Here is a 26003-nt window from a genome sequence, read left to right as displayed (position 1 = left end):
GGGGGCCAGATATGAACAGGTTTGATGGTGGATTTCTTTATCCTGCACATCCTTCTTAAGGAGTGCTGCCATTCCCATGAAGAAACCAAGAGGCATCCTTAAAATGTAAAATAGAAATGGTTAAAAATACTGGAAATGCTGTTTAAGTGATTTCAGTAAATCCAGCCATTTTAGAAATTAAAAGCAAGACATCAGTCTCCCTTTATTCCAGTATCTAGATGAGAAGGTGGGTGGCAGATGATTTGCCTTACTAAATGATATCACACTGTTCTTGACATAGAAACAAGAATTCATTGTGTCCATAGAGCCCTGCCCCTGCCTGCTTGGGGTGGGAAGATGGGGCAGGGTCTCTAGGACTGGGTGGTGCTAGAAGCTGCAGTGACGGAAATGATCCAGGCTTGGAGGGGTTGACACAGCTCCTACTGTATTTTCAAATCTTTCAGAGTTTGGAGTGAAAGCAGGCGCTGTTGTCCTTCCCTGATGATGGCTGATGGTTTCTTCTGTAATTTTCTCTAGGTCTGTCAATCCTGACTGTGGTCTGTTTTATTGGAAGTACCAATTAAGTGGCTGAGCATTTGCTCTTCTTCGCAGATGGTTCCCTCTTCAATCCGGGAAGCAATCTGTGCTGTAGGAAAGCAGGCAGGAGCCCAGGCTGTGATCTTCCTCCCGTGTTGCTCAGCCTGCCGTGTGAACCTGTGTTAGCAGTGGGATGTGCATTAACACTGTAGTGAGCAGGAAAGAGCAGAACTGGGGCCAGGAGGGAGCTGGGAACAAGAGAAACCACCTGATGCTGTTTTGTGTGAGCCTGGCTTGTTCCTAATCCTGCTGGCTGTTCAGCCTTGGTGGTAGCAATAAGCCTGAGCACCAGCTGTGCTTTCCCATGGGCTGCCATGCTACTTTCAGCTGCTGTGAAAATGAGGTATTGCCATCCTTTCCTTTCTCTAATGAACAAATGAGATGCATTTATGCCCTACATCGTGATGCCTTCCCTCCTTTTAGCTCCATCTATGGTATGATCCCTTTCAGTCCATTGCTTCCTTTAGGTCTAGCACCTTGTAGTCAGGGAAAGTAACTGGAAGTCTCTCCTTATTGACAAGATCTCCTGCAGCTTCCAGCTGCAGCACCAGCATTTTTATTCAGAATTTGGATTTCTGAGCATAGGCTTATTCACCTATTCAGCATCACTAGTATGGCCCCACAGAGATCTTCCTACTGCATAGAAAAAAATTACTGTGCAAAATCTCTTATTTTCAGAATGTGTATTATGAACTTCCTGAAGAGCTACCTCAGTTTTCCTTCCTAGTTTCTAAAGATGACCGTGGAGAAAATCGCCAAGCATGCCATGTTTCATGTGCTGTATGATCACTTCCGACATTTGGTATTTCAGGTTCTTCCTGGGCATTTGGTCTTCACAATCCTCAGCTGTACAAAACACAATGCTCCTTTTTATTACAGCCCATATAGCATGCCAGAGAGGTTGCCTGAGCATAAAAGGGTGCACCAAATAATTCAGTAAATCTGTAAAAATATATTTATCAGTTTCTGGTGGACAGATCTGATTCAAAGAGCATAATTTGCTACAGAGAGGGCTTAGCTAGGTGTCTGGCATAAATGGGTCAAAGTGTCCAAACTATAAGTAGCCAGAAGATAGAATGTACTTTCAATTAACAGATGGGCATTAGGTGTTTTGAAAGTAGATATAAATCTCCTCTGAAGCTAAAAGGCTTAAATCTTTTTTGATAGAATCCCTGAAATGGTAAGAAAGATTAGTAAGACCAAAATGAGCCTACCCTCTCAATAATGGGAAGCAAACAGACATGTCCAGAAAATAGTTACTGTTATCTATGACATGGCCTTCAGTTATTTGGCATGGAGCAGTCTGTCATATTTTTGTCCCATACCTGTCACTTATTTATTTGTTGCTCATGACTGACTCCCAGCACTGCATGTGATTTGGCTGATCAGGCTCAGTCTGATGCAGAGCATATCTTAGACACCAGAGTTACTCATTTTGTCTACTGCAAACATGTCTTACTGGTCTTCGAGCTCCATGCTATGGCCACTCTGGTTTGTGCACCTAATGTTCATGGCATTTTCTAGGAAATTGGTGAATTATTTTGTTAAACACCTCATTTTGACTTTTCATCAAGTCATGTTAGGTAGTTAAATTTTCTGCTAAGTGGGATTTTCTGGTCTCTGAGTGGACTGACAACAGCCATCTTTAATGGGTAAGGAAGAGAATTTGGTTCTTTAGCTGCTGCTTCACATCTGGAAGCACTTTCACCCCAATAAATCTTTCCACAACACAAAGTTGCTTCCAATTCTGGTCACTAATTTCATCTGCTTCAAACAAGATTTGAAAGTTGCTTAGCAGCAAGTGCCTGTGGTGAGTTGAAGGCACCTGCCATGCCTGCAAAGCAGCACTTGTTTAAAGCAATGGCAGAATTTTATGCTGTAGTTATTTATACCCCTAGTTTTGTGTTCTCTACTTGTAATTGTGGTAGTTACTGGATAAAAGAATAGGAGCACATATACGTGCTAATACTGTATGTTGTAAAATTCTACACATGCATACAATGGGAGTTTTTCACAGCTAGTATGTAATAAAGAAGCTTTTACATTACATCCTCTCCCAGGGAAAAGGCTTGTTCTCAGTTGGGCATTTGTGGGCTTATATTGTCAGTTTTCTTTGTTGGTATATAAGGAGAGGAACTGACTCAAGGCTGTGGAACATAAATTTGGAACTGAAAACAGTGAGTTTAAATGCAATAATTTCCCAAGCAAAGACATTTTAGTCATACTCCAATCGAATTTAATTCTGATCAGCCAGTGGATGTTTTCGTTGCTGAATCCTATTTTGATTCTTAGTATAATTTCAGATTGCAGGAAAACAGTGATCTTGTCATTAATTTGATCCCATTATTTGAAGTAAAACAGTAAATTACAAAAAGAATCAGTTTCAAAATTGGCTGATTGTTTTAAATAATTACTTTTTTAGCAATTCTTTTTCATTCATCAATATTTTAGCTGGACATTAATGCAATGCACCTTGTTAAAATACTGTGTAAGATACCTTGGTTGAGGTGCTGTTTGTACACTTAATTTATTGTTTTTCATCATGCCTTAAATGTTACTCTGTCACCATTAGACAGGGTCTTGGATGGCAGAGAGCTGGGTCAGGGAAAAAGATGACACATTCTTCTGAATAAAGGTACTCAGGTGCTTCCTGAAAAGCCACCAGTCAGATAATCATTCAGATAATTGCCATCTCCTGTGGGCTCGGAGTGCTGAGTTTTACCAACTACATTTATCCTTGAAATAATATTGCAGGTGTCAGTCACCCAGGGTGGAATCATTTTGTCCCAGGTATGTGAATGACCTAGGCTTGTTCTCTCCTGCACTGTCCTTCTCCAGCAGCAGAATGCCCTGGGACAGGGACTGGACTATGTGTCTCTTGAAGTGTTATCCTTTTGAGTCATCTGTCATTTGTCCTAGTCATTATCTTTCTTCGGACTTGAGCACTGTGCTTACAAGATGATTCCTTTGGGTGAGTGTCTTCAATATGTGTGTGTCAGAAGGAATACTGTTTTTAGTCTTTGCAAATGATTTCAGATGTGCTCCCAAATGCACATACTTTTTGTATTTGCACTTTTATACAGGTGTTTTTAAATAGCAATGCTAACTCATTTTTATTTGTGGATGATGACGCAGTTGAAGAATGCAAGATACAAAAGGGTTATTAGGGGCTCAGATCAGTTGCCTACATGAGACAACCTAGAGCCATTTCAGATACCCTGGAACATATTTCACCTGGCCACCAGCTCTTAGTCCCTGGGGTATACTGTGTGTGCTTTGTGTCAGTGTGTCACCTCCCCTGTGCATCTCAAACAGCTTTGGATTCACCTCCTTAGACAACCAAATCGAGCTCTTTTTGTCATCAAGAGTTGTCATATTTGTATTCTGAAGAGATCCAGTCATGTTAAGTAACCTGGGAATCTCAGATTCCTGAGTAACTACAGGTTTTTGGGGGTCATTTGTTTGTGTTTTGTTCTGAACAGCAGCGAGTGAAAGTCACAGTGATGGTGACAAACTTGGATTCTGGCAAGGCGTGTGTGTCAAGGGCTGCCGTGATTAACACCGGCTGCTCAGCAGCACAGGCTCAGGGCTTGTGGAACATGCTGTACTCAAATTATCTGGCTTAGAAATGCCCTCCACTTGCCATTTGCAAGCAGGGACAGACAGAAGACAAACATTTCTTCCCCTAAATATGGAGCTTGTTACAGCTTAGTTGCTTGGCAATCCACTTGACTGTGAAATAAGCAGACTATTAAGCAATGCTACTGGTTTCCTTCCTTCTATGGCTTTGCAGGATATTCTGTGATCTTTGTATCGTTACAGCCTGTGCAGCCATCTGTTTAACTGCCTTGGGGATAACGTACTGCTGCCACGGGTCTGTCTTGGGGGAGAGAAGCTCACTGCATTTTCAGGTGTTCTCCTGTTGGCTTTTTCTGTATATGACACTGCATATGGCCACCACTTCCCTTTCTTCTTCTAAGCTTATTGTCAACATGTTGCTGCTATTTATAATTACACTTGGCGCTGGGAGAAGGGGAGACATTGAGTGAAGCAACAGCCTGTGCCCTCCCTCTAGATTTTCATGTATTAATGATTGCCATGTATTAATATAATGAAATATCTAGATACTGTCATCATTTATTTCCCTTGGACCAGAAAAAAATTACTCTTTCTCAACCTAGTATTGACTAAATAGAAATCCTAAGTCCTTCCTTGGTGGGGAAAAATTGAACTAGCTGCTGTCAGAAAATACATCAATTTCCATATCAGATTATATTCTTATAGCGTGAATTTAAATTTATTTCTTTCCAAAGGTTCTTAGCCTTTAATTTTGTTATGTCTTCAGGGTGCTGGTGCAAAACAGGGTGTTCTTGTTAGAAATTCTTTTCTTGAAAATAATACTAAACAGAATTTCAAGAAGGTGGCATAATATGTGAGAATGGGTAATATATTATTCTAAAGTGTAAGAAAATGTTAGAAACTATACAGCTGTGTACTTAAAATCTACAATATATATAAAAAGCTAAAAATATTTAGGTGTCAGAGTGACTGGCTTATTCCCAGCATCTGCACTGTGGGAGAGTCCAGAAAAGGCAGAAATACAGAAAATGGTAGCCCATCAAGCAAATTATTATTTTGTAACAACTCTTTCGTTAGTAAAGATTCTTGTAAAGTATATTAACACTAAATAAAATGAACGGAGCAGATGTGCAGAATAAAGAATTTGGCTTTGAAGCAGATGGGTTTTGTCTATCAGGCCTCTCTTTGTCTGGAAATAGGGTCTAGATCATGCTTTCTTCTGTTTAATGTATATGACTGTTAACCGTGGCCAACATGCAAGGGAAAAGGTATCCAAGACCTGTTCATTCTGCTGCAAACACTTAATGTTCCCCCTGCATAGCTTACCACTCTTATGGTGACTGCCTTCTGGAGGCAAAATTAGCAACATAGTTTTATCTGGATGTGAATTTTTTTGGAATTGTTAACCCTACCAGGGAAATGGCAGAGGCAGCATATTGCTAGGGTGAAACCCTAGTCCTGTTAGCCTCAGTTTCAAAACCTCCATGGCTTCAAGATGAGCAGGTTTTCCCTGTCATTTCTGTCTGAGATCACACACAGAGTCAGTGTTTGTCAGGAATTCTCTCTGTGTAAGTTTCCCCTTCAAAAATTTATTGCCCGCTGCATAACAATGCATTTTGAGATCTACAATTGAAAGGAAGCAGAAGTGTTAAGCAAAATTTATTAGACAAGGTAATCTCTTCAGATCACTTTTTACAGTTGGGGGAAAAAAAAGTATGTTTTCAACCTACAAGCCTTTCTGAAACAGAAGTCATGTCACTGGCTTCTGTTTCCTCTTGAGTCACAGAGCTTTCCTTTTGGGCATCAAGGTTTGGACTGTTTCATGTTGTGACTGCAGAGCTTTTATGATTGTGATGGCCTGAAGACAGAAATGAGATTGAGAAAGAGATTACAGTCACTTCACTAATTCTTTAGCAGATGTCATTTCATCTGTTCAGATACTGGGATTTGTTAAGATTTTCCTGGATCTGTCCTTTTTTCTTCGGGTAAAATAACATACCAAATATTGCAAAACAATGGCAAATTGCAAAGGTTTGTAAACATAGAATGAGCAAAATTAGTATTTAGGCAAAGACTGGGCGATTTTGGTTGGCAAGAGCTGCTGAGTTCTATTAATTTCTTTATATACCTGCTTTTAGTCCTGTTTCATGATAGGCGAACACCAGTCCATGTGCTGCAGATACAGGCAAAATGCTCTGCATTCTGTCTTTTCACCAATATTTCAGGTTCTGTGTGACTAAAAAAACCATCAAAACTAACAAATCAGCAATTGGGATGTTCTGGCCATTCCCCGGAGTCCCAGTTCCCCTTGCAATGTGCATATGTCATGACATCATTAATAAAGCCTCCTTTATTAGATATCCAGAAGTTACTCTTCTAACAGTTTTATATTAGAAAGCATATTATGCTGCAGTCTAGCAGCTGCACTTAATCCCACTTTAGAAAGTGACTTCAGACCAGACTAGAAATCTAAAAGTAGATCATCAGGATGAGCGTAAGGAAAAGGTGAACCAGAGTTTTGGGGTGCACTTCTGTCCCTTTAACTCTGATTGTGTCAGTATGAAAGTTGACATAATATCAGGCTATTTGTGCAGGATTAGAAAGAGGTTTAATTTCTGTTAGGCACTCTGAGCATTGCAACAAAAGAGGCAAGTGCAGAAGATGGTGTTTATTAGCTTTTTATAAAATCCTCATCAAAACTATGACTATCCTAATTTGTTACAGGCTTTTACAACTTATAAATTGAAACTAATATCTGTATCAAAACAGATAATACATGTCTAGTTTGTTGGAAGGTTTTTTCATTTATTGTTGTATGAAAGGCCAAAATATAGCAAGTACATTACTGAAAACTTTCCTCCATAAGAGATAACAGAAAAACCGATTGGGAAATAAAATCCCATCAGTAAGATAGGTTACCTTTTCAATTTAATATGAGGATATCTCAACACAGTCTTTTTGTCTTCACTGGAAAGAAAAGCATGCCTATTACGGCCTTATTTTAGGCTGACAGTGTCCTTTTACTGTGAAACAAGACAGTAAATTATCCCATTTTTTGTGGTTCAGAAAAAGAGATGTGAAAATACTGCTTAAGGTCATGAACCTATAAAACCACTGAGTGACTGCACTCAATGATTTATATTTATTACTGAGTATAGAAGTGTCCTGAAGCTTTTACTATTGGAACAAACAGCTTTGGAGTACTTCTTGACTTAAACAACTGAAATTAAACCCCTCAGTTTAAATAATAGTACAGGCAAATGATTGGTGCTACGCACAGAGGTCTAGCTGCTGAGCTGCTGGTACTCTTAGAGATGGAAAGCTAAAAGCCTGGGCTGAAAATCTGCTCCTTAGAGTCCATCTTAAGCGTAGATCATTTGGGAAACTGCGTGGAGAATCTGGGACTTAAAATCACATGAAAGTGGAGGAGGGGGAAGGAAAGCTGAAGAAAGAAAAAAAAATACAAGTGATTTTTGGCTTTTCTAAGATATATTTTAACAAGTACTCCTTTGGCATTAGAAGGTGGGTTATAATAAACCCTACTGTGTCACTCTTTGAATTGTGAGTCAGAAATGAAGTTACATAAGGTGCAGCACTTGTGATTGATGAGACAAACTCTTGCTGTGCAGTTGTGTTTGCCCTGAGTAGTGGATACTGACACCTGTGGCGACATCTCTGGTCCAGGCAGCCCTTCCACAAAAGGTGCTCTGCCCAGGCAAGATAGTCTGTGGTCTGTGATAGAGGAACAGTCAGACCTCAGGCCCTTTGGCACTGAACTGGTTTTAACCTCTTTCAAAAGGAAGGAGTGATGTGGCTCTCTGATTTCCCAGTAGTGCAGCTGAGTCTGTTGGGATGGTGCAGGAAATGGCAGTACCTGGAGGATTTCAACACAAAATCCAGGAAGGGTAGGCAAAAATAAGGCATGTGGATTTTCTAACAGATAGACAGAAGTGAGAGTAAACAGAACACACACTCTGATTTCAGCATCCACCAGGTTTAGGGGCTCCCTTTCAAAGTGAGGTTCAATAGAACAGATGCTGCCCTTCTTCAAATCGAAAGAAGCAGCTGCTGCTGTGTCCAGAGTTTATCCCCATGAATTAGCACCCCTCCAGGAATCCCACTGCCTTCACCCCACCAGGCAATAGAAAAATCGATTACAGACTTTATTCTTGCAGTAGAGCCTTGGGCATGGTGGTTTCCTTTTCCTTAACAGGTTTGTTTTCCTTCAAGGCAAAAAGAACTTTTTATTCTTCCTTTAAGTAAACATCTTCATTTGCTGATTATATTCCTTTGTCCTTCAATTCATCAACCTCTTCTTTGTAGTTTCTTCCCAGCCTTTTTAGCTGAACTACAGTGGTATCTGATTTCAGGGAAAGCTTTGCAAAATAATTTACTTGGAAATTGTTCTGTGTCAGTGGGAACTTTGACTAGAGTTTTGCCCATCAGCATTCATTATACTTTTGGCCCATCATTGTTTACCATATGATTAGATTTTAGAAGTGGCAACTGCTGCTGAACTCTTCAGAAATGGGTGCTGTTATCTATTCCTGTCAGAAAAGACACAAACAGAAGTTTTATACTCTGGCTCCTTCTCCTTTTGAGATCTTCTCCAATGCATTGGATTGGGAGGGGAAAGAGGAGACGATAAATCTCCTGTGCTATGTTTGAATGACATTGCAAATTGAAACTAAATTCAGCTAAATGACAGAATGGATAATTTACAAGTCAAAGAGGAAGGAACTGCAGTGGAGGTAAGGAAGTGGATGCACATCATGGAAGTGGAAGCAAGAAGAGCCTTTTAAACCACTGCAGCATGGAAGAAAGTAAAAATGGCCTTGTGAACTGGATGCTGGTGTGCTGGGCAAATTAACTTAAAAACTGCAGGCGTGCCGTGAAGAGATGGAGGAGCAAATAACTCAGTCCTTTTAACCCATGTGACCACTTCGGGTAATCTGATGCACAGACAGCACTTTGGTTCCACTCACACTGGCCTCAAGCAAAAGGTCTTAATGGGCCCATCTGCTGGCAGAGTCTCTGCTTTCCCTGGCAGCTCTGTGCAGGGCTCCTGGTGATAAACAATTCTAAAGAAAGGGAGTATAACTGTAGTGAAAAAAATTTCTGTCTGCTCAGAGCAAAGCAGACAGTAGTGGTCTACGCAGAAATAAAACGATATCTTTCAAGACTGTTAGTAGAGAATCCAGATGTTTCATTTTATTTGTCAATTTTGCTTTCCTTTTTTCCTGCTTATTCAATCTTATCAATGAGGATTTGGCAGAAATTGCTTGGCTCCATACAAAATAAGTGTGAAACTGCAGGATAAAACTCTGTTTGCACTTTGCAGCTGAGCACAAGGCAAGCTGTGCTGCTTGGTACCAGTGTAGTCTGCATGGAAGGAGGTTCTCCAGCTCCTGAGTCCTTGTCTGCCTTAGTGAAGAGGTCTTTGTAACCACTTCTCAGAAGCTTGTTTTCAACACACAGGCAGCAGGCTGTAACCCAGGAGGATTTGCTTTAATTGTTCATTTGAATATCTGTGCTATGTATTTTACTTGTAATTTTGCCTCAGTGATGCTCAGCTTGCCTAATTTGCCAGAATTTCCCAGAACTTGAGTATGGGAAAAATGTCAGTGGCTTTCTCTGGCACTTCAGTTCTTATCATACATTATCCATGTAAGTCAGCATTTTCTCCCAGCCAAGCAGCATTCATGGCAGTGCAACTGGCAGATGGGTCAAAGAGAGCATTAGTTTTATAAATGAAGTTTTCGTGCCTTTTTTTTTTTTTTTCCTTGTTTTACCTCAGAGGAACAATTAAGCTTAGGATTAAAAATGTTTCCTTGTTTCTGAAAATCAGTAAGAGCAATATACTTAAAATTGCAGCAAAAACAGCTGCAAGTTGTCTGCCCAGCTCTGGTTTGAGACTAACTAATCTCTGAAGGATTTACTTATTTGCTAGTATTAATTTAACTTGGGAAAGCTGGCAATATTAAATTAAATTGTGAAAACTCCTACAGGAAAAAAAAAAACGCTTCAGGGAAAAGATAATGATTCTGTGCTATTCAGTTAATTATCAAAGAAATTGAGTGTATTTCATGAGTAATGAACAAAACAAACATAGAGTAGTTTCCTCAGGAGTTTTACTTTTCAGAAAAAGGCATCCACCATTTTAGAGAAGTCTAGAAGCCTATTAAATATTTCCATTTCAAGAGGTGAATTTTCCCCACAAAGCTATGTTCATAACTCATAAGGTAAAAGAGACTGGATTTATTTATTTAATCTAAAAATTTAGTGTCCTCAGGGCAAAGAACTTGTTAATGGGGAAAAAATACAGGTTTTGAAAACCAGTTAAGTAATTTTTTTTTAGTGTTATGCTTAGCTGAGAAAATTGTGAATGTTTTGGAGAACGAGGTAACTTCTGTCTTGAAGTATTCATGCAACAATAAACAGATCTTGCCCCACTGCATGTCAGACAAGTACATTTTTTTAATGTAGCTACAAGATGGTAACTTCTCTTGATACCATTTCAAGCTCATAGACCTATTTCCTGCCTTTGACTTCTGCTACCAGTATGGACCCTGAGCTTGGCTTTGCTGGCAAGCTGTGGTGTGCTGTTTCCTTCAGGCAGCAAAGCTTTAACAAGCCCAGATGGTTTTCCTTAATTTCCCTAAATTATGATGTTTCCTATTTTCAAAGTTCTTGATCTTCTTGCTCAGTGGCAGCTCTTCACAATGGAAAGGATTAATTGCATAGTATGAAAAAGAGCTCTTTCAAGGGACCCATTCTTTAATAGTGGCAATGTTGCTGGAGCTCAGAGAAACCTCCTTTGGGGAGCTGTTTATATAAAGTAATGAAGAAAAGAGGGAGATCATAGCCAAATACAGGGAGACCCAAACTCCACACGGTAGGTGTCTGTAGTGTTCACTTTTTCTGCTAAAAATGAATTTTTTAGTCTGCAAAACTGTATTAATTTTTTTCTTCTAATCACCTTTACTTACCCTCTCATGCTCTATTTTATCTCCCAACCCCTTTATATATAGTGAAAAGCAAGCAAGTCTGCTTCACAGAACACTGTGATGTGGACTGCCATGCTGTTCTGGGACAGACTGGAGCTAGATCAGATCTGCTGGAAAGTACTGGATGTAATGCCTTCCTTTGGAAACAGTCAGCTGTTTCAGACGGTGACACTATCAGAATCAATCCTTGGGGAAGGCCAGAGCAGTTCACTTTGCTGGGGTTTAGGTCCTACGTGCAAGTGAAGAGTCCAGCAGGGGGGCCAGAAATTAGTGCAAAGATCCCTGCTGCTTTTGCTCACAAAAGGTTACTTAGGTCTCTTCCCAAAGCACGGTCAGGGATCCAAAGCTCCAAAGCACTGCATTGAAGGACTGCAGGCAAGCCAGCCGTGAAGCTGGGAGCAGAAGCCAAGATTTACTGCAAGTTCCATGTTGCTCTAGTATTATATACCCCTAAGCACCTCTCTCTAATGGGCACTTCTAGCCAGAAAGTCAGCTGCCCTCTCAGTGGTATTTTGTGCTTTGAATAATGAGCAATAGGGATTTTGTTGGTCATTTAAATGCTACAGTTCCAAGTGCTTAAACACACTTAGCAGGTTCTGAATCTCTCTGTTTCTGAGCCAAGTGGCATTTTGAAAAGCATTAAGTTAAGTAGCCTCCTACAATAATTTTCCATCCCCTCTTTGAGCTTTCTGTATCAGAGCCCACTTTGAATGTATGGCTGTATTGATTTTGGTATTCTGCCATTCTCAAAGTTTTGGTCTGGATTTTTCTATTGAAGCAGTTGCTCATTCAGATGTGTGTTCAGAGGGGAATTGGCTCCACGTGCCACACACTTGGAGGTCACTTTCCTCCCAATCTCTCTCAAAGGCCAGATAGAAAGTTAGTTCCTGACCACAGGTGTAGGGGCAACTAGTAGTGAATGGGAGGTCCCCCAGCTGTTGAATCCATTTGCAATGGCGTTCCCCTACCCAAAAAAACCCTAGAAAATTTGGTACTTCATTTAGAGAAAACATGGCAAATTTTAGCTTTATAGACAATTTTTTTTCCCAGGGTGATCTAAATAGCTCAAATTAATGGACAGCAGCAAAAACTCCAATGCAGTGATTATCATAATTAACCACGAGCATCTGAGGATTAGCATAGCCATGATCACTAGTCCTAGATACACTAATGTGATCAGAAGAGGAACGAGCAGATGCAAGAAAACCACAGCATTTTGAAGGGCTGTTTTTGCAGCATGGCCTTCTCTGGTCACCGCATGCACTGATGAAGTAGCACTCAGCTGTATCTGGAAATCAGAAGAAGCAGCAAAGTGCTCAGGCCTTACAAGGCCTAGGAAGTGGAAAGCTGAGCTCCTGAGGTTTGTCTCACCTCGTTGACATTGCCTGCCTGACCAGACTTTGAAAACCACTTCCTAATTGTAGATATTCAATTTGAGCTATCTTGGCCTCATTTTTGAGGAACTCACTTCAGTCAGTGTCAAGGGGGGAACTTGCAAAGAGGATCTTCAGCCATTACCTGCCTGTTTTGAGCCCCAAATCTGCATGATTCAGTGGAATGGAAGGGTTGAGTTGCTGACAAGCCACCCTCCCTTTAGCTCAGCATATTTCTCACAGGCCAGTGTGCAAAAAACTCTGCAAAACCCAAAGCACATAATCACAAAGCACATAATCACAAAGGGAAATACTTTTGGGTTTTTTTTTTTAAGCTGCTTTCCTGTATCATCATTTCTAGAATCCAGCTACAGTTTGATACAGTGTGACATGGAGACTGTTTCCCTAGAGTTATTTACTAAAATGTGGAGGGGTGCTCTTCAGTGCCTTTTTGTCTTCCTGGACAATTCAGACTGGTAAGAGTGTTTACTTTCACACATTCCCAGCTGGATCGAAATGCGGGAGCTCTCAAATAGAGCTTTGGATTTTCAAGTTAGAGATGATACAGTATGTGAGTGGGTCAAGAACAGGGATGAGAACACAGTTTACACTAATTACTGTGCAGGCGTTGCTTCTCATGCAAGTTTCACATCTACCAAGGGTGGCTAAATTTGGCCGATTTAGTCCTGCATTTTTCACTTGTCTTTCCATGGTGGTTGGCTTTAGAGGAAATCTGACAGTAGCTGGCAGGTAACTCACAGTGCTGGGGTAAATGTGTGCTGAGGGTGGGGGTGGTGTTTCTGAACAGTCTGACTGCTGCCTGGGGAGAGAGAGTACCAGTTTGAGTCCTACCTGCAAGTCCTGCCCCAGCCCTCCTGTGCTCCCTCGTACCTGCAGGAGGAGAATCACCTCCGAAAAGATTCAGTAATTTTAAACAGAAGAAAGGAAAATTAAAGAAGACACTTTCGGACAGAATGCTATTTCATTTACATTCAGCCAAGTCAGCCGTGGTCATGTTTGGAATTAAAACCATCAAATATTCAATAAGAAAAATACTGTGTGTCTTGCACTGCCTTTTCTCATGGGATTTCATCAAAGGCTAAACCAAATAATACCATTATTCTTAATGAGGTAGATTAAGTGGCATTTAATTTGTCTTCTCATGAAACAAAGCAAACTTTAAAACCATGGACAGTCTGGTTTTGTCTAGTGAACACACAGGACCTTTAGAGGAAATGGCACTGGAGAGAGACCCACTGCCTGTGGGGGACAGGAGGACCACCCCAGCCACAAGATGACAATTTTTTAAAAGTCTAACTTCATGCTATATGTCCATAAATCTCTGTGAGAGGGGTGCTCCCTCAAACTCCACTGCAGTCGTTTGCTTTGCATTTGGTTGGAAATTCTTTCTCTGGTGCTCATTCTACTGAAAATCTTTATTATGCAAAATTCCCCCCTGACGTTTTTCTCCTCATCAGTCAGGTCCTGAATGCAGATTGCAGTTCTGTCTGCAGAGTTACTGTAGAGCTTTTTCCATTTTAATAAGTGTTGGGTATCCCAAGGGACTGGTAGACAATGGAGATTACACAGTGCTTGTCAAACCTGCTGCTGTGCTTTCTTTGAAATACCCTGAAATGGAGGCAAAGAGGTAAAAGTTTTCTACTTGCCTTGTCTTCTTTTTCTTTTGGTACAATTACTGTGTGAGTCACACAGTGTTAAGAATATTTTGAAGGGGAAAGCTGATTATTAAATACATAGCAATAATGAATCACACTTGATGGAAAGATCATTTTCCCCTTATTTTTGTGCCACATCACCCAGGCCATCAGTTACTGGGAAAAAAATCCATAAATTCCTGCTTCCTATAGAAATTTATCATAGGTTGAATTTTCTTAGGGAGAAAAACAGCACGGACACCTTATTGATTTTGTAAGTGGATGAGTTTTCAGTGACAGGTAAATTATATCAGCTATGGTAGATCTCTAGGGAATTTTCATGACGTTACTGGCTCTAATTATGAGAGTGTTTTCTAGCCGCCTCTATTCCAAGAAGCACCTTACAATTTCTTGTTTGCAAAGTTTTCTGATTTCTTTTATTGCTGAGACAATTTTGTTTGTTGCACAAATCATGGTGCTCCTGTCTTTGTGTCCCTAGGAATGCAACACAAGCAAGGATGGAAAGTGTAGCACTGCTCATATCTGTTGGTTTAGTGTTCTGTTGGTTAGTGAAATCCTGGCTGGAACAAAAGGAGGCTGCAGGGAAGCTGAAGGTGCTTTGTTCCTGTGTCTCTTTTGTCTTAGAATGGGAATAGCTCTTCTGAGAGAGGTTCCTGGATAATGGGGGAACCCATGGGACAATTTCTCTTTTGTGGAATGCTGGTGAAAACTCTTGGCATGATTTGTCTTTCTTGAGTAGATTAGTCTTTGTTATCTGTGGCATTGGAATTAATCACTGTGGCAAAGTTTAAGTTTAGGGTATTCTTTACACAGCTAATGAACCAACATCAAAAAGATTTAATGGTGCAGTTACCTCCCTGAGTGTTGCATGAAAGAAGAGCATTCCATGCCCATTCCATTGAGAGAGCTGTACTGATCTGGTACTTGGAACAAAAGCCCTTAATTTTCTTAAATGACTCTAGATAATTAGGTTTAGTAATTGGCTTTTGTTTTAATACAGCTTGAAGGGCTAAACCACATAAATCTGTATAATGCCTCAGAAGAATCAGCAGTTAAGGTAACGGGTGTGTTTAACTTTGCAAAGAATGCCTATCCAAACTGGATAAAGATCTGTCAGTTCAGTTACATGAATGGTTAGTTGATGCTAAGAGTATTCTTGAAATAGGGATTTCTTTGAACACTTTGGGGTGCAGAGTGGAAAATAATGTATTTTGTTGCAATGTTTAAGTACATTTTTGCAATGAAATACATTACTATTGAAGTAATGAATTGAAGACCTAAAATACTTTAAAACATCTACCTGATAAGCTGTGCAACAACCATACTCTTGCCCTACTTCTGCTTTCTTTTACAAGTGTGTACCCGAGAGAAGGCAGATGTCTCTGCATGGTGATACTCTGCAGTCACCTGAGAGACCTCTGGGGAATCCATCCTCATTTAGTTGTATCACATCAGGATTTCCTTTGTTTTGTGTGGGGAATTTGGTGATACACATGCTGATATGTGTGTGATTAGAAAAGGAGACCACAACGTAACTGTGAAGGTGCTACCTCCAGTATCTGGACTGGTTCTGCCTACGAAGACATCCATCACAAATCTGAGGGAGCACGTTCTCATGCAGTGCAACGCTGAAGTAAAAACTAACATAAGGATTCATGATTTTTGAAACTAAGTCCGCAGGGGAGGTGTGTATAATGACAGTGTTTCAAATCAATTTCCAAGCAATCTGATTTTAGAAGAATTAAAGCAAAAGTGTTGCAAGAGAATTTGACTGACAACCGAGCAACAACATGGCTTTATACATCCACATCTCTAAAAATCCAAGTATTAATATCTCTACTCAACAGGTCATTGCTCATCCTTGATGCCTCATTCTTACTTGACCCAGTCTTTCCTTTCCACTTGTACATTATTTATATCAGTAGTCTGCTTTTAGCAATAGTGATGGTCATAAAGAAGTGCACAGTAGTTCAGTCCCTGATAGCTAAGGGCTGCAAGGGAGGTGGTTTCTCCCTTGTTTTCTTTAAATGGAAATGCTGTGGAGGTTTTGTTGGTTTGGGGGGAGGGGACGGATGAGTTTTTTTAGAAGGGTTTCTGCTGCCAACTATTAGCAAATCTTGGTGTTCATGCAGCATGCTCTTCAATTAACAGAAGCTGTGTAATTAACTCATGTCACCACTGCATTGTGAAAGCAAGAGCAAATGTTCCTGTCCCTTGGCAGGGGTAACTGAGACAGAAAATTTGCATTATAATAGTGGCTTGCATTTGGGAAAGTTGATCTTCTTTTCTTCATATTTTTACTCTCCCCAAATCCATAAGGTAGGGAGTTCATGATCACAGATAAATGGAATAACAAAATACTGTGCTTGGGTCTAGTTATACTAAGTTTGCTTTAGTATTTGAATTCCCAGTACAGAATGTTTTCCTTGAAGTGAGTATAGTTATAGTGCATCTTCTGCCTGTATGTCTAACCTCTCTGAGGCAGAGTGTAGCTGTTGACCATAGCAGGAAATACAACTGGAAATGGGAACCTTTAGTAGCACCTTTTGTTAAGGGTTTAATAGTTTGTGAGAAAAGGCTTTGGGGTGTATTTGATAGCAAAGAGTAACTTCTGGACACCATCTCTTCCCAGATGACCAAAGCTGTTACTGTTGGCAGTCTTATTTCTCCCAGTGAAAAGGTACTTCCAACATTCAAAGCATCTCTTGCTGAAGTAAAAATAGCCTTTGTTTACATTCATGTTGCCTGTGTCTTTTCTTGTGTCTTTTTTTACTTTTGCTGCTCTTGCCTGTATCATCATCTTTCTATGCATGATATTTTTATTGCCATTCCATTTTTTGATTTTCTTTTAGCTCATCTCTGTATTTAACTAGTCTACCTCTTGCCTGTTTTTCTTTTCCTTTCCCAAGTCACAATAGGATCTTCAGTGTTTCTTTGTCTCACAGATCTGGTTTCCTTGATGCACCTGTATGCCCTTCTGCCCTCAACTCTGTGTTGAAATAATGTAACTCATCTCTTATCAGTTACATTTCAATGTATACTATTCACAGTGGGGATGAGCAAACTTACTGTAACAGGCTGAATGGCTAAAGCACTCTGAAGGCTGCAGTGTATTTGTCTCAGAGAGACAGTGCAGACTAATTCCTGCTAGGAGTGAGACAAGAGTTTTGATTGATCTTTTGAACATCATAATATGAATATAAAGTTGATGTTGAAAAGCGAGCCCGCACAGATCGTTGTGTCACTTTGGCCTTCAGGTATTTATTTAACATGTTAGCATGTTGGGAAGAATGATTAAATCAAATTTGTTTGTAATCCTCAGGTCGCAGTTTTTTTGGGAAACGATGGACTGAATTTAGTAAGATTCGTTTCACTTTTCTGTGCTGGATATAATTTGCTCAGTCGGCTGTTGGGTCGCAAAGTGGAAAGAATGTTAGTTATAATTTTCAAAACTCTTTATTTTTCAGTTATAAGTAAATTAACCTGAAAGTTTTTTGACATGTAACTGATCCTTTGTTTACTGCCATCTGCTCTTTCTTCTCTTTGGTCTGTGCTTTGTGGTCAAAAGCCTCTCCCATCATGCCCAATTTTTCTTCAGAAGACTGCCCTGACTCACTTTCCCTTTTTATTGTGTTATTCTATTGAAAGGGAAAACCTGCATGTAAGGTGAGGAAACATGGAAGAGATAGTGTGGTGGTCTTCAGTCTAGAAAGTTTTATTTCACTAATTTGAAATATCTGTGTGGGCAGAACTTTGATTATGTACACCAGTGTAGTTAATCAAAGTTGAAGTAACAGAAGGCTTCTGGTACATCACCATTTTCTCTCACCTGGCCTTTTAGCACAGGCTCCAGGCTTCTGAATGCGATTCTCATTCAGCCTCAGGCCTTTAGGATGGGACTGGGTGGTTGAACAAAGTGAGTGGGCATCTGGATTTCCTTGTACACAGATAAGGCACCAGCTGTTTCTGCCTGGAATGGTCACATGTTTGTTTACAGGTGAGAAATCTTTTCAAGTTTTGAGAACAGATCGAGACAAAAGGCGTTACAGAAGGAAGCTGCACAGCATCTGCAATAAGTAAATGGAAAATCTGTCTACAGCATTCTAAAACTTTTGAATGGTTACTTCTTCTTTGGTAATTTAAGAAGTTTGAAAAAGTAAAGAGAATCTTGGTGGCTTCCCAGTAATTGGTAAAAGTGGTCTTGTTTTCTGAGACAGTACTCTGTGCTAGCTTTAAATCTGATGGGATTTGTATTTTGTATAATTATATTTAGCGGTAGACCATCATAGTATATAATACATAATTCAGCCTGACTCTAGTGTGTTTTCCCAAAAGTATATTATAGGCAACATTCTTACGAGGGAGGGGTTGAGAGTTCAGGAAGTTTATGTACAAACAGTTCAGTTCAAGTCAAGGGTATGCAGCATTTCATACTCAGAGAGGAAAAGTTTATATATTTAGTATAAGAAGTTTATTGAACTTAATTTTGCCCTCTTTGCTGACACTTTGGTAGAAGAGTTGTTCATTGCTGCTAAAAGTTTGAATTGGGGAGCTCCATTAATCCAAACAGAGGTCCCTGTGCAGTCACTGCCCTGTATCCTGTACCATGTTGCAACGGCAGCCTGAATGGATGTTGCAGTGAAAAGAAATGAAATTGCTATGTCAAAGGTCTATCCAGCAAAAGGTTTCTTAGCCTGTTGCCTGTCTAATGGATTTGGGGCTCTTGGCACTGGTGTTAAAAGAGTTTGCATCAGTCTGCATACCAAGCAAATATTATGGAAGGCAGAGGCAGAAAGTGCAGCCGAATTTCTCAGTGACACAAATATAGCCATGATGACCTAAGGACTGGCAGTGCACTAGAAGAGCTCTGTGACTATAAATTTTTAATATGTTTTCTGGCAATTTGCTCTTAAAAAATTAACTACTGTACCCAGTTATATTTTTATTTATTTAATTAATTTAGATATTATTTATTTATGCACAATATATTTTTTATTTAACATGGTTATTGAGATATGTATCATTTTACCTGCATTTTGAGATGACAAAGAAGTGCCATAAATTATGTCGCCCTGTCTTTGCTTGGTCTGTTTGTGTATATGATTTATGTTACATTGCTATTAAGTTTTTATTTGCACCTTACTGTACACTTATATCACCTCACATTCAGAAGTAGGTAATGGGGCTGTCATTATAGTAGATCTGCATTTGGGAATAGTTGGTAGTTTGTACTGCTCCCTCCCCTAGTGACCTTCTAATGTAATTAACTGATGCAGCAGTTAATATGATACTTAAGCACTTCAACCCCAGTATTTTCTACTGCGGTTCCTCACAGGCTTGAATTCTGAATGCCTCAAGACCTTGAAGAAATTTATAAAGCAACAGTGTTTTTTTATCATCTTGAGTGAAACATTTTGCATGTTTCAAGGATTTTGTTACTTGAAAAATACCTGGATTTTCCTCTTGTCTTTATTCCCAGGTTCAGAATAAATCACAAGTATTGGAAATGAATAATATATATAACTGGAATGAAATGGCATCTGCTTTCAAAAACATTTCAATCACTTCTTTTGATTAGTCTCAACTGGGAATGTTGGATATGACTTCTGTAACTTGTCTGCTGTGAATTGAATAGGATGTAAATTCATCTCTGTGAGCATGCACAGTTAACAGTGAAATAACAGTCCTTCCCTAGATAGTATACAGAAGGATGAAATTACTTACCAGTGTAACTTAGGCACTTCTGAAAATGTAAATATGCCTTATTCTGAATGTCTCAAGTATTATTAAAATGAAAGCAATAAAGAGAAGGGAAGAAAGAAGGGATGGATATTTGTATGGCCAGGAGTCTCTCGTAAGTAGATGTATTTGGCTTTTTAGACAGAATTTATAGGTCATGCTGGTTTTCCTAAAAAATGCGAAAAAATTACTAACACACCTAAAATAGATCATTCACTGTCAAAAGCCTGTGCAAATAATTGGGATTTGACAGTAATTTTAAACAAGTTGCTTTTGTAGGAATAGCAGGCAAGTTTTTTAGTCTAGATACTCGTTACTTGCCCTTTTTAAATCCTACCAAGTTACAGACAAGAGATGATATCCTGAATTGAATAGCTGCAGCATCTTCCCTTTGTGAACAGAAATAATCAGGCATACACTGGAATTCAGAAGATATTACATACAGTACTACCTTTTGCTGGTGATTCTACCTGGCTTCATTATTCTGCAGTCATCTGCTATTGTCTTCATCTCACATTTCTCATAAATCACTCTCTGCTCCTCAATCCTGCTACATCATCAAATGGAAATACAGACAAAAATACTCCTATCCAAATTTAGGCTGATGGACAGGTAGCATTATCTAATGGCTCTAGTTTACTGCAACACATTCAGGAACCCTGATTCCACTGGGAGATGGAGATGTTGGATATGATAGTGATTTCTTCAGTGTCGGTATGCTGACTGTAAAGAAATGTTCCCTTTTGGATAATGATATATATATCATAATGCAAAAGTGGATTGATTTTTACTCTTGAGGTTAAGTATAATGAGAACTAGGCCTTGATGTAGTTTCCACTGAAAAAATGATTGAATTCTCATTGACTTGAGAATAAAAATAGTTAGACCACACATGCTTAGTTTTACTCTTTTGGAGATATGTTTCTTATTAGAAAGTATTTCCTTTTGTTAATATTTATGGAGACAGAGAAACTGGAAGAGCAGCTAATAATTGACTAAACATGATACTTTTCATATTGAAGTAGAAGATTCTTATATTTAATGAGCAGGAAAAAGAATGGCCAAAGGATTAGAGAGATACAGTCCAGATACACAGCTGTGGTTGTTGAGTGCACGTGTATCAAATCTACTGAGTTATTTCAGTTATCTGGGAGTCTGGCCCATAAAATCTAAAAGCATCCAGCATCATATCTGTTCACCTTGTGAGTTCCTGTGACTAAGCTGTAAAAGTGAAGAATTGCAGCAACCTATCGTAAGGAAGATAAAGGAGCACCAGTATACATGCAGGGAAAGAAGGAAACAGTAACACTTGTGGGAAATTATAGACAAATAAAATCCAATCTCCATTCACGTTTTAGAGTTTCTCTGTAACCCAGTATACATTGCTTGTAAAACAGTGATGACAGAGGAAAGCTAATAAATAGCATTTCCTATGAGCCTTATTCGATCTATACCACTGATGAGCTCCATAGAGCTAATTTGTTGAAAGGGCTCTTCCAAGTGGGGATGTATTTCCCAGAACAATTTTTAGGGATGGGAGTCAGTAATCATATTTAAAGCAAATAGACTGTATCCTTATTCAATGAATATGCTTATGTGGAATCTTCACAGTAGACTTAGGTGGCTTACAACTTTGGAAATCAAATTACCTCCAGGGCAATGGGAAATTTTCATAGGAAAAATTCCAGTATTCCATAATCTGTGTGGGAGAGTGGAAGAGAAAGCTCCTCTTTAAAGTCTCTTGCTGCTTGGCTTTTCATGTTAATGTTGGCACTGCAGTAGCACTGTGTTATAAGGCAGTACACTGGCTTCTATATCCCATCGTAGCATATTCTCTCTCAGGCATATCCTGACCTGAGCAAAGGAAGTCGTTTCACTGGCAGTCTGAAATTTCCCCAGTGACATATTTTGAGTATGTCTCTGGCTTACATTTGCATTCCAAAATAAGGAATGTTTCTTCTAAAAGACTCGGGGTAGTTGGTGAAGCCAAAGCTATTTTAGTCTCTCCATTCCTCTTCCTACTTTGTAGATGCTGTGGCTGAAGAAAGCAGGGACCACTATTTCAAAGTCTTCTTTTATTGGACAGGAAAGGAAAGGGAAAAGAGGAAGGATTGAGACAGTGTAGCTGTCTTGCACACAGCAGTTTTGAGGATGTGATGCTGATTTACACTAGTTGAGAATCTGGTATCCAATGCATTTAGGAGAGAAAATGTACAATGGCATTAAAACCCATCAGATTTATTCTTTACTGTATCAGCTTGGTGCTTAATGCCGCTCCAGTGGACTAGGAAAGGACAGTTCCATTCTAACACTTTATGACTTCTTAATGAAAAAGACAACACAGAAAATAAGCAGCCAAAACCTGAACAAAGGAGCTGAATTGCAGGGGTTAAATCTCTTTTAGTGATGCGTTTCTGGAAAACTTTTTTTTTTTTTTTTTTTTTTTTTTTTTTTTTTTTAAACTGGTCATGGAAAGTGAATCATATGTTTGATAGTTTGTATTCTGATGTTGTTGTCTCCTCTTCATTTTTTGATTTCATATTATTTAATTTCTGCTAGGTGTTATTTCTAAAGAGAACAGAAATGAACTGAGGGCCTCACACCTACATATCCAGGTCTTTTATCAATGTTTTTTAATGACTAGTATTCTGCTACAAGCCTTTTAAATTTACCTGCTAAACAATTATCAGTTCTTTCCCCAGTCCTGGATGCGTGTACATATACAAATGCATCTGTGCGTATATACATAAATGTATACGTGCATGAGAAATTCTTTGGCACTGGTTGAGACCAGAAGGGTTGTTTACAGAGAGTATTCTAACCCTTTATGTGGCTTATTGCAGAATGTTTTCATTTGTGGAAGATGGAAGTGATGGAAAGTTGCATTTTCTTTAAACATCTAGAATTTAGTAGAACTCTAGTTCTCTCTGGTAGCTTCTGTAGAGTCATCAAAAACCTAGAATATTTTATTCTCTTAAGGCCAGCCATAAGAATTTTCTGTGAGGGATGAGCATGAGTACCTGGTGATTTTTCTCAGCAGCTTTCAAGATGGGATATGACTAGGAAAGCCCTTTGGATTTCCAGAAGCCCATACAGATGGAATTGCTCATCTGACTTTACTTCTGCCCTAGATTTCAGATAATCTAGACAACTATCAAGATTTTCACTCCTTACTAACAGAAAGCTAGTTAGGTCTTTTTCTAATCCCTTATTCACTGTTGTCATACTGAGTGGTTCACCAACTTTGGAGCAGTAGAATGAATTAGGAAAATGCCATTATCTTCTACTTTGTAAGTGCGGAACCAAGGTAGTGAGAAGTAAAAAGCTTAAAAAAACTTCATCAAGATCTACAGGATGTTGAGACAATTTTGAATGCAGGATATTGAGATAGACTTCCAAGATTTTCAACTTCAATGGAGTAGCAAAGGCATATAATAGAATGTTTTCCATATACCATGGAGAATCCTAAACTCTATGTCTATGGAGCACTGACTGAAACGGGAAAGTCCCAGACATGCGTGCAACTGTTTGCCAATGCCTTGTGATTGACTTTGTTGTGAAAACAAAATTCTGCATGTGGCAGTCTAATGCTCTACATTATTGCATGTTAGGCAGATGCAACAGGATGTTATTTTAACTGGTTTTTTTAATCAAAGCTAAGGTAATAACTTACCTGCAGTTGGGAGGAGGAAGGAACACATAAAGAACATGTCCTGCTCTTGTACTCATGGTGTCCTCTCTTTTCTTTTTCAGTGAGTATGTTTTTGAACACATTAACCCCCAAGTTCTATGTTGCCCTGACAGGCACATCCTCATTAATCTCGGGACTTATTTTGGTAAGTAGTACAACTTTTAATATCACTTTAGAATTTGATTTTGATATCCAGAATTGTATTTTGGGCTTCATGCAGATTAATAGGTATTTTCTTTTCTTCTGTAAACTTAAAGTTCTTGTAGCACGTAAAATTTGCCTTTATTTGTACATCTTTTTCTGTGGGAATGAAAAAGAAAAAAAAGATGTTTCAGTGCTGTATCTTAGAAGAAAAAAAGCCTTGAAGAACAGTGTGACTCACCAACAACCCTACAGTAATTCTTAATGAGTGTTTGCACATTAAGTGCTTTCCTTGACAAGTACTACAGAAATGTAAAAGGCCAATAAAAGGAAGACGAGGAAAGGTACCAACTATCTTGGCTTAGCGTGGTCCTTTCAGAAAGATAGAGCAGGACTTAACCAGAGAAACACCAGTTCTGATGCCAGGATTCCAAGAGAAGTGAAGATATTTCAGATCTTCACTTCTAGAATCTTTCTCAGTACATATCTGCATATTTGCTTAAATGTCTGTATTTTTAAACCATTTAAAAACCCCTCCTCCCATATGTAATTCTTAAGGGTTTCTTCATGCAAATTGATGCAGTGGAGTGAATCATAATACTATCACAATGCAGGAGTCCAAAGCAGAGCATTTGCTCTGAATTCTATTAAATATCTTCATAGAAACAAATGGAGATTAAAAACATATGGATTAACAGGGTGTACATATATATTATTGTATGTGGTCTGTTCTTGTGTCCTCACTGCTGAGAGCTGGCTTACTGCTCACACAAGTGAACAGTGCAGCACAACACAGAACAGAATATAATGACCCTCTAGTCCAGCTGCCTGATGACTTCAGGGCTGACCAAAAGTTAAAACACATTATTGAGGGCATTCTGCAAATGCATCTTAAGCACTGACAGGCCTGGGGCATCGACCACCACTCAAGGAATCTTGTTTCAATGTTTGACCACTTTCTCAGTAATGATATTCTTCCTAATGTCTGGTCTGATCCTCCCCTGTCACAGCTTTGAACCATTCCCATGTGACCTGTCTCTAGATAGCCAGAAGAAGAGATCACTTCTGGCTCTCTCCACTCCCTCTCCACTTCCCCTCCTCAGGGAATGGTTGCCTTTGTTTTAGTCTTATTCATTCAAGTTGTACACTTTTAAAATCTGCTGTACACCCTCCCTCACTGAACCTCATACCGAACTAGGGATGTAACTGGGATGAGACCAAGTGTAAGCTATTGTAGTGATAAATGGAAAGAGGAGAGAGAGAGTAACATAGCTAGAGACTGGTTCACATCACCTCAGATCTACTAATCTCAGAGAAACCTGAAAGCAACTAGGATCTTAACTGAACGCTGTCAGTTTGGTTTGGGATATCCGCATCTCTCACTTCCACATTGCCTGTAGACAATGTAGATAAACAAATAGCATCCTTGACTGCTTAATTCCTGTGAGACTCTCATCACATAGAGATTTCAAGTATAAAGCAGCAGGTGCACTGCTGCTGTGTCTTCCTCTGAGTCTTCTCATAGCAGAAGGCAATTAACTAATGTCTGCACCTTGGGTATTCATCAGTCTTGTATGGATTGAGCCTCAAAGCACATGACAGAGCTCCAGGGAGATCAACAGAACTTTCAGAATATGAGCAGGAGCCAGACCTGTAAGACATGGGTTCAGTTCAGCAGAACTCACTCAAATGGACAGGAGGAAAATAATGTTACATTCAGCACTGTCACTCAGAAAGAAGAAAATGCTGGGCCACACCACCAAGATGAGAAGAATTGAGAGAAATAACATGGGTTTCACAGACACAGTTCTGTATTTGTTGCTAGGAGGCGAAGACAGCAGGGAGAGGTGGCAAGACAAAAACAGTTTATTTTTTGCCCTATTGAATTACATTACAGAGTCAAACAGGAATAAAAACTTTGAAGAGTAACTAATTTATGTGGAACTAAAATCATCACTGTGAATGTAGGTACATTTTTATACTGTAGTCATGAAGGCAGTTCCTGAGGAATGATCTCAGTAGGTGACTTTTGAGCATGAAATATAATTATTTTTTTAAATAAAAAAGGACATCAAAGTCCTGTACTTTGATGTGAAGCACAAGAAGGAAGTTGCAAGACATACTTAAGACTATGATATGGAGAAGGGGCAAAAGGACACAGAAACCTTTCATGAAGAAATCAGATTGAGCCTTAATCAAAAGAAATTCCTTAGTATTGCAT

At 39.3% G+C, this 26003-nt stretch overlaps 1 protein-coding gene across 2 annotated transcripts in view; it reads left to right on the top strand.

The window, feature by feature from the left end:
* Window positions 1-26003, top strand: part of ST7 (suppression of tumorigenicity 7) — a 138222-nt gene that overhangs the window by 51650 nt on the left and 60569 nt on the right. For both annotated transcript variants that reach the window (XM_066318982.1, XM_066318983.1), the window contains exon 2: window positions 23704-23786. In XM_066318982.1, coding sequence (XP_066175079.1) covers window positions 23704-23786 — 83 coding nt within the window. The remainder of the gene's footprint in view (window positions 1-23703; window positions 23787-26003) is intronic.

This window comes from Sylvia atricapilla, chromosome 5 (genome assembly GCF_009819655.1).
Source record: "Sylvia atricapilla isolate bSylAtr1 chromosome 5, bSylAtr1.pri, whole genome shotgun sequence".
NCBI lineage: Eukaryota > Metazoa > Chordata > Aves > Passeriformes > Sylviidae > Sylvia > Sylvia atricapilla.
The sequence above is the reverse complement of the archived record's forward strand: the minus strand, read 5'-3'. Positions and strand labels throughout refer to the sequence as shown.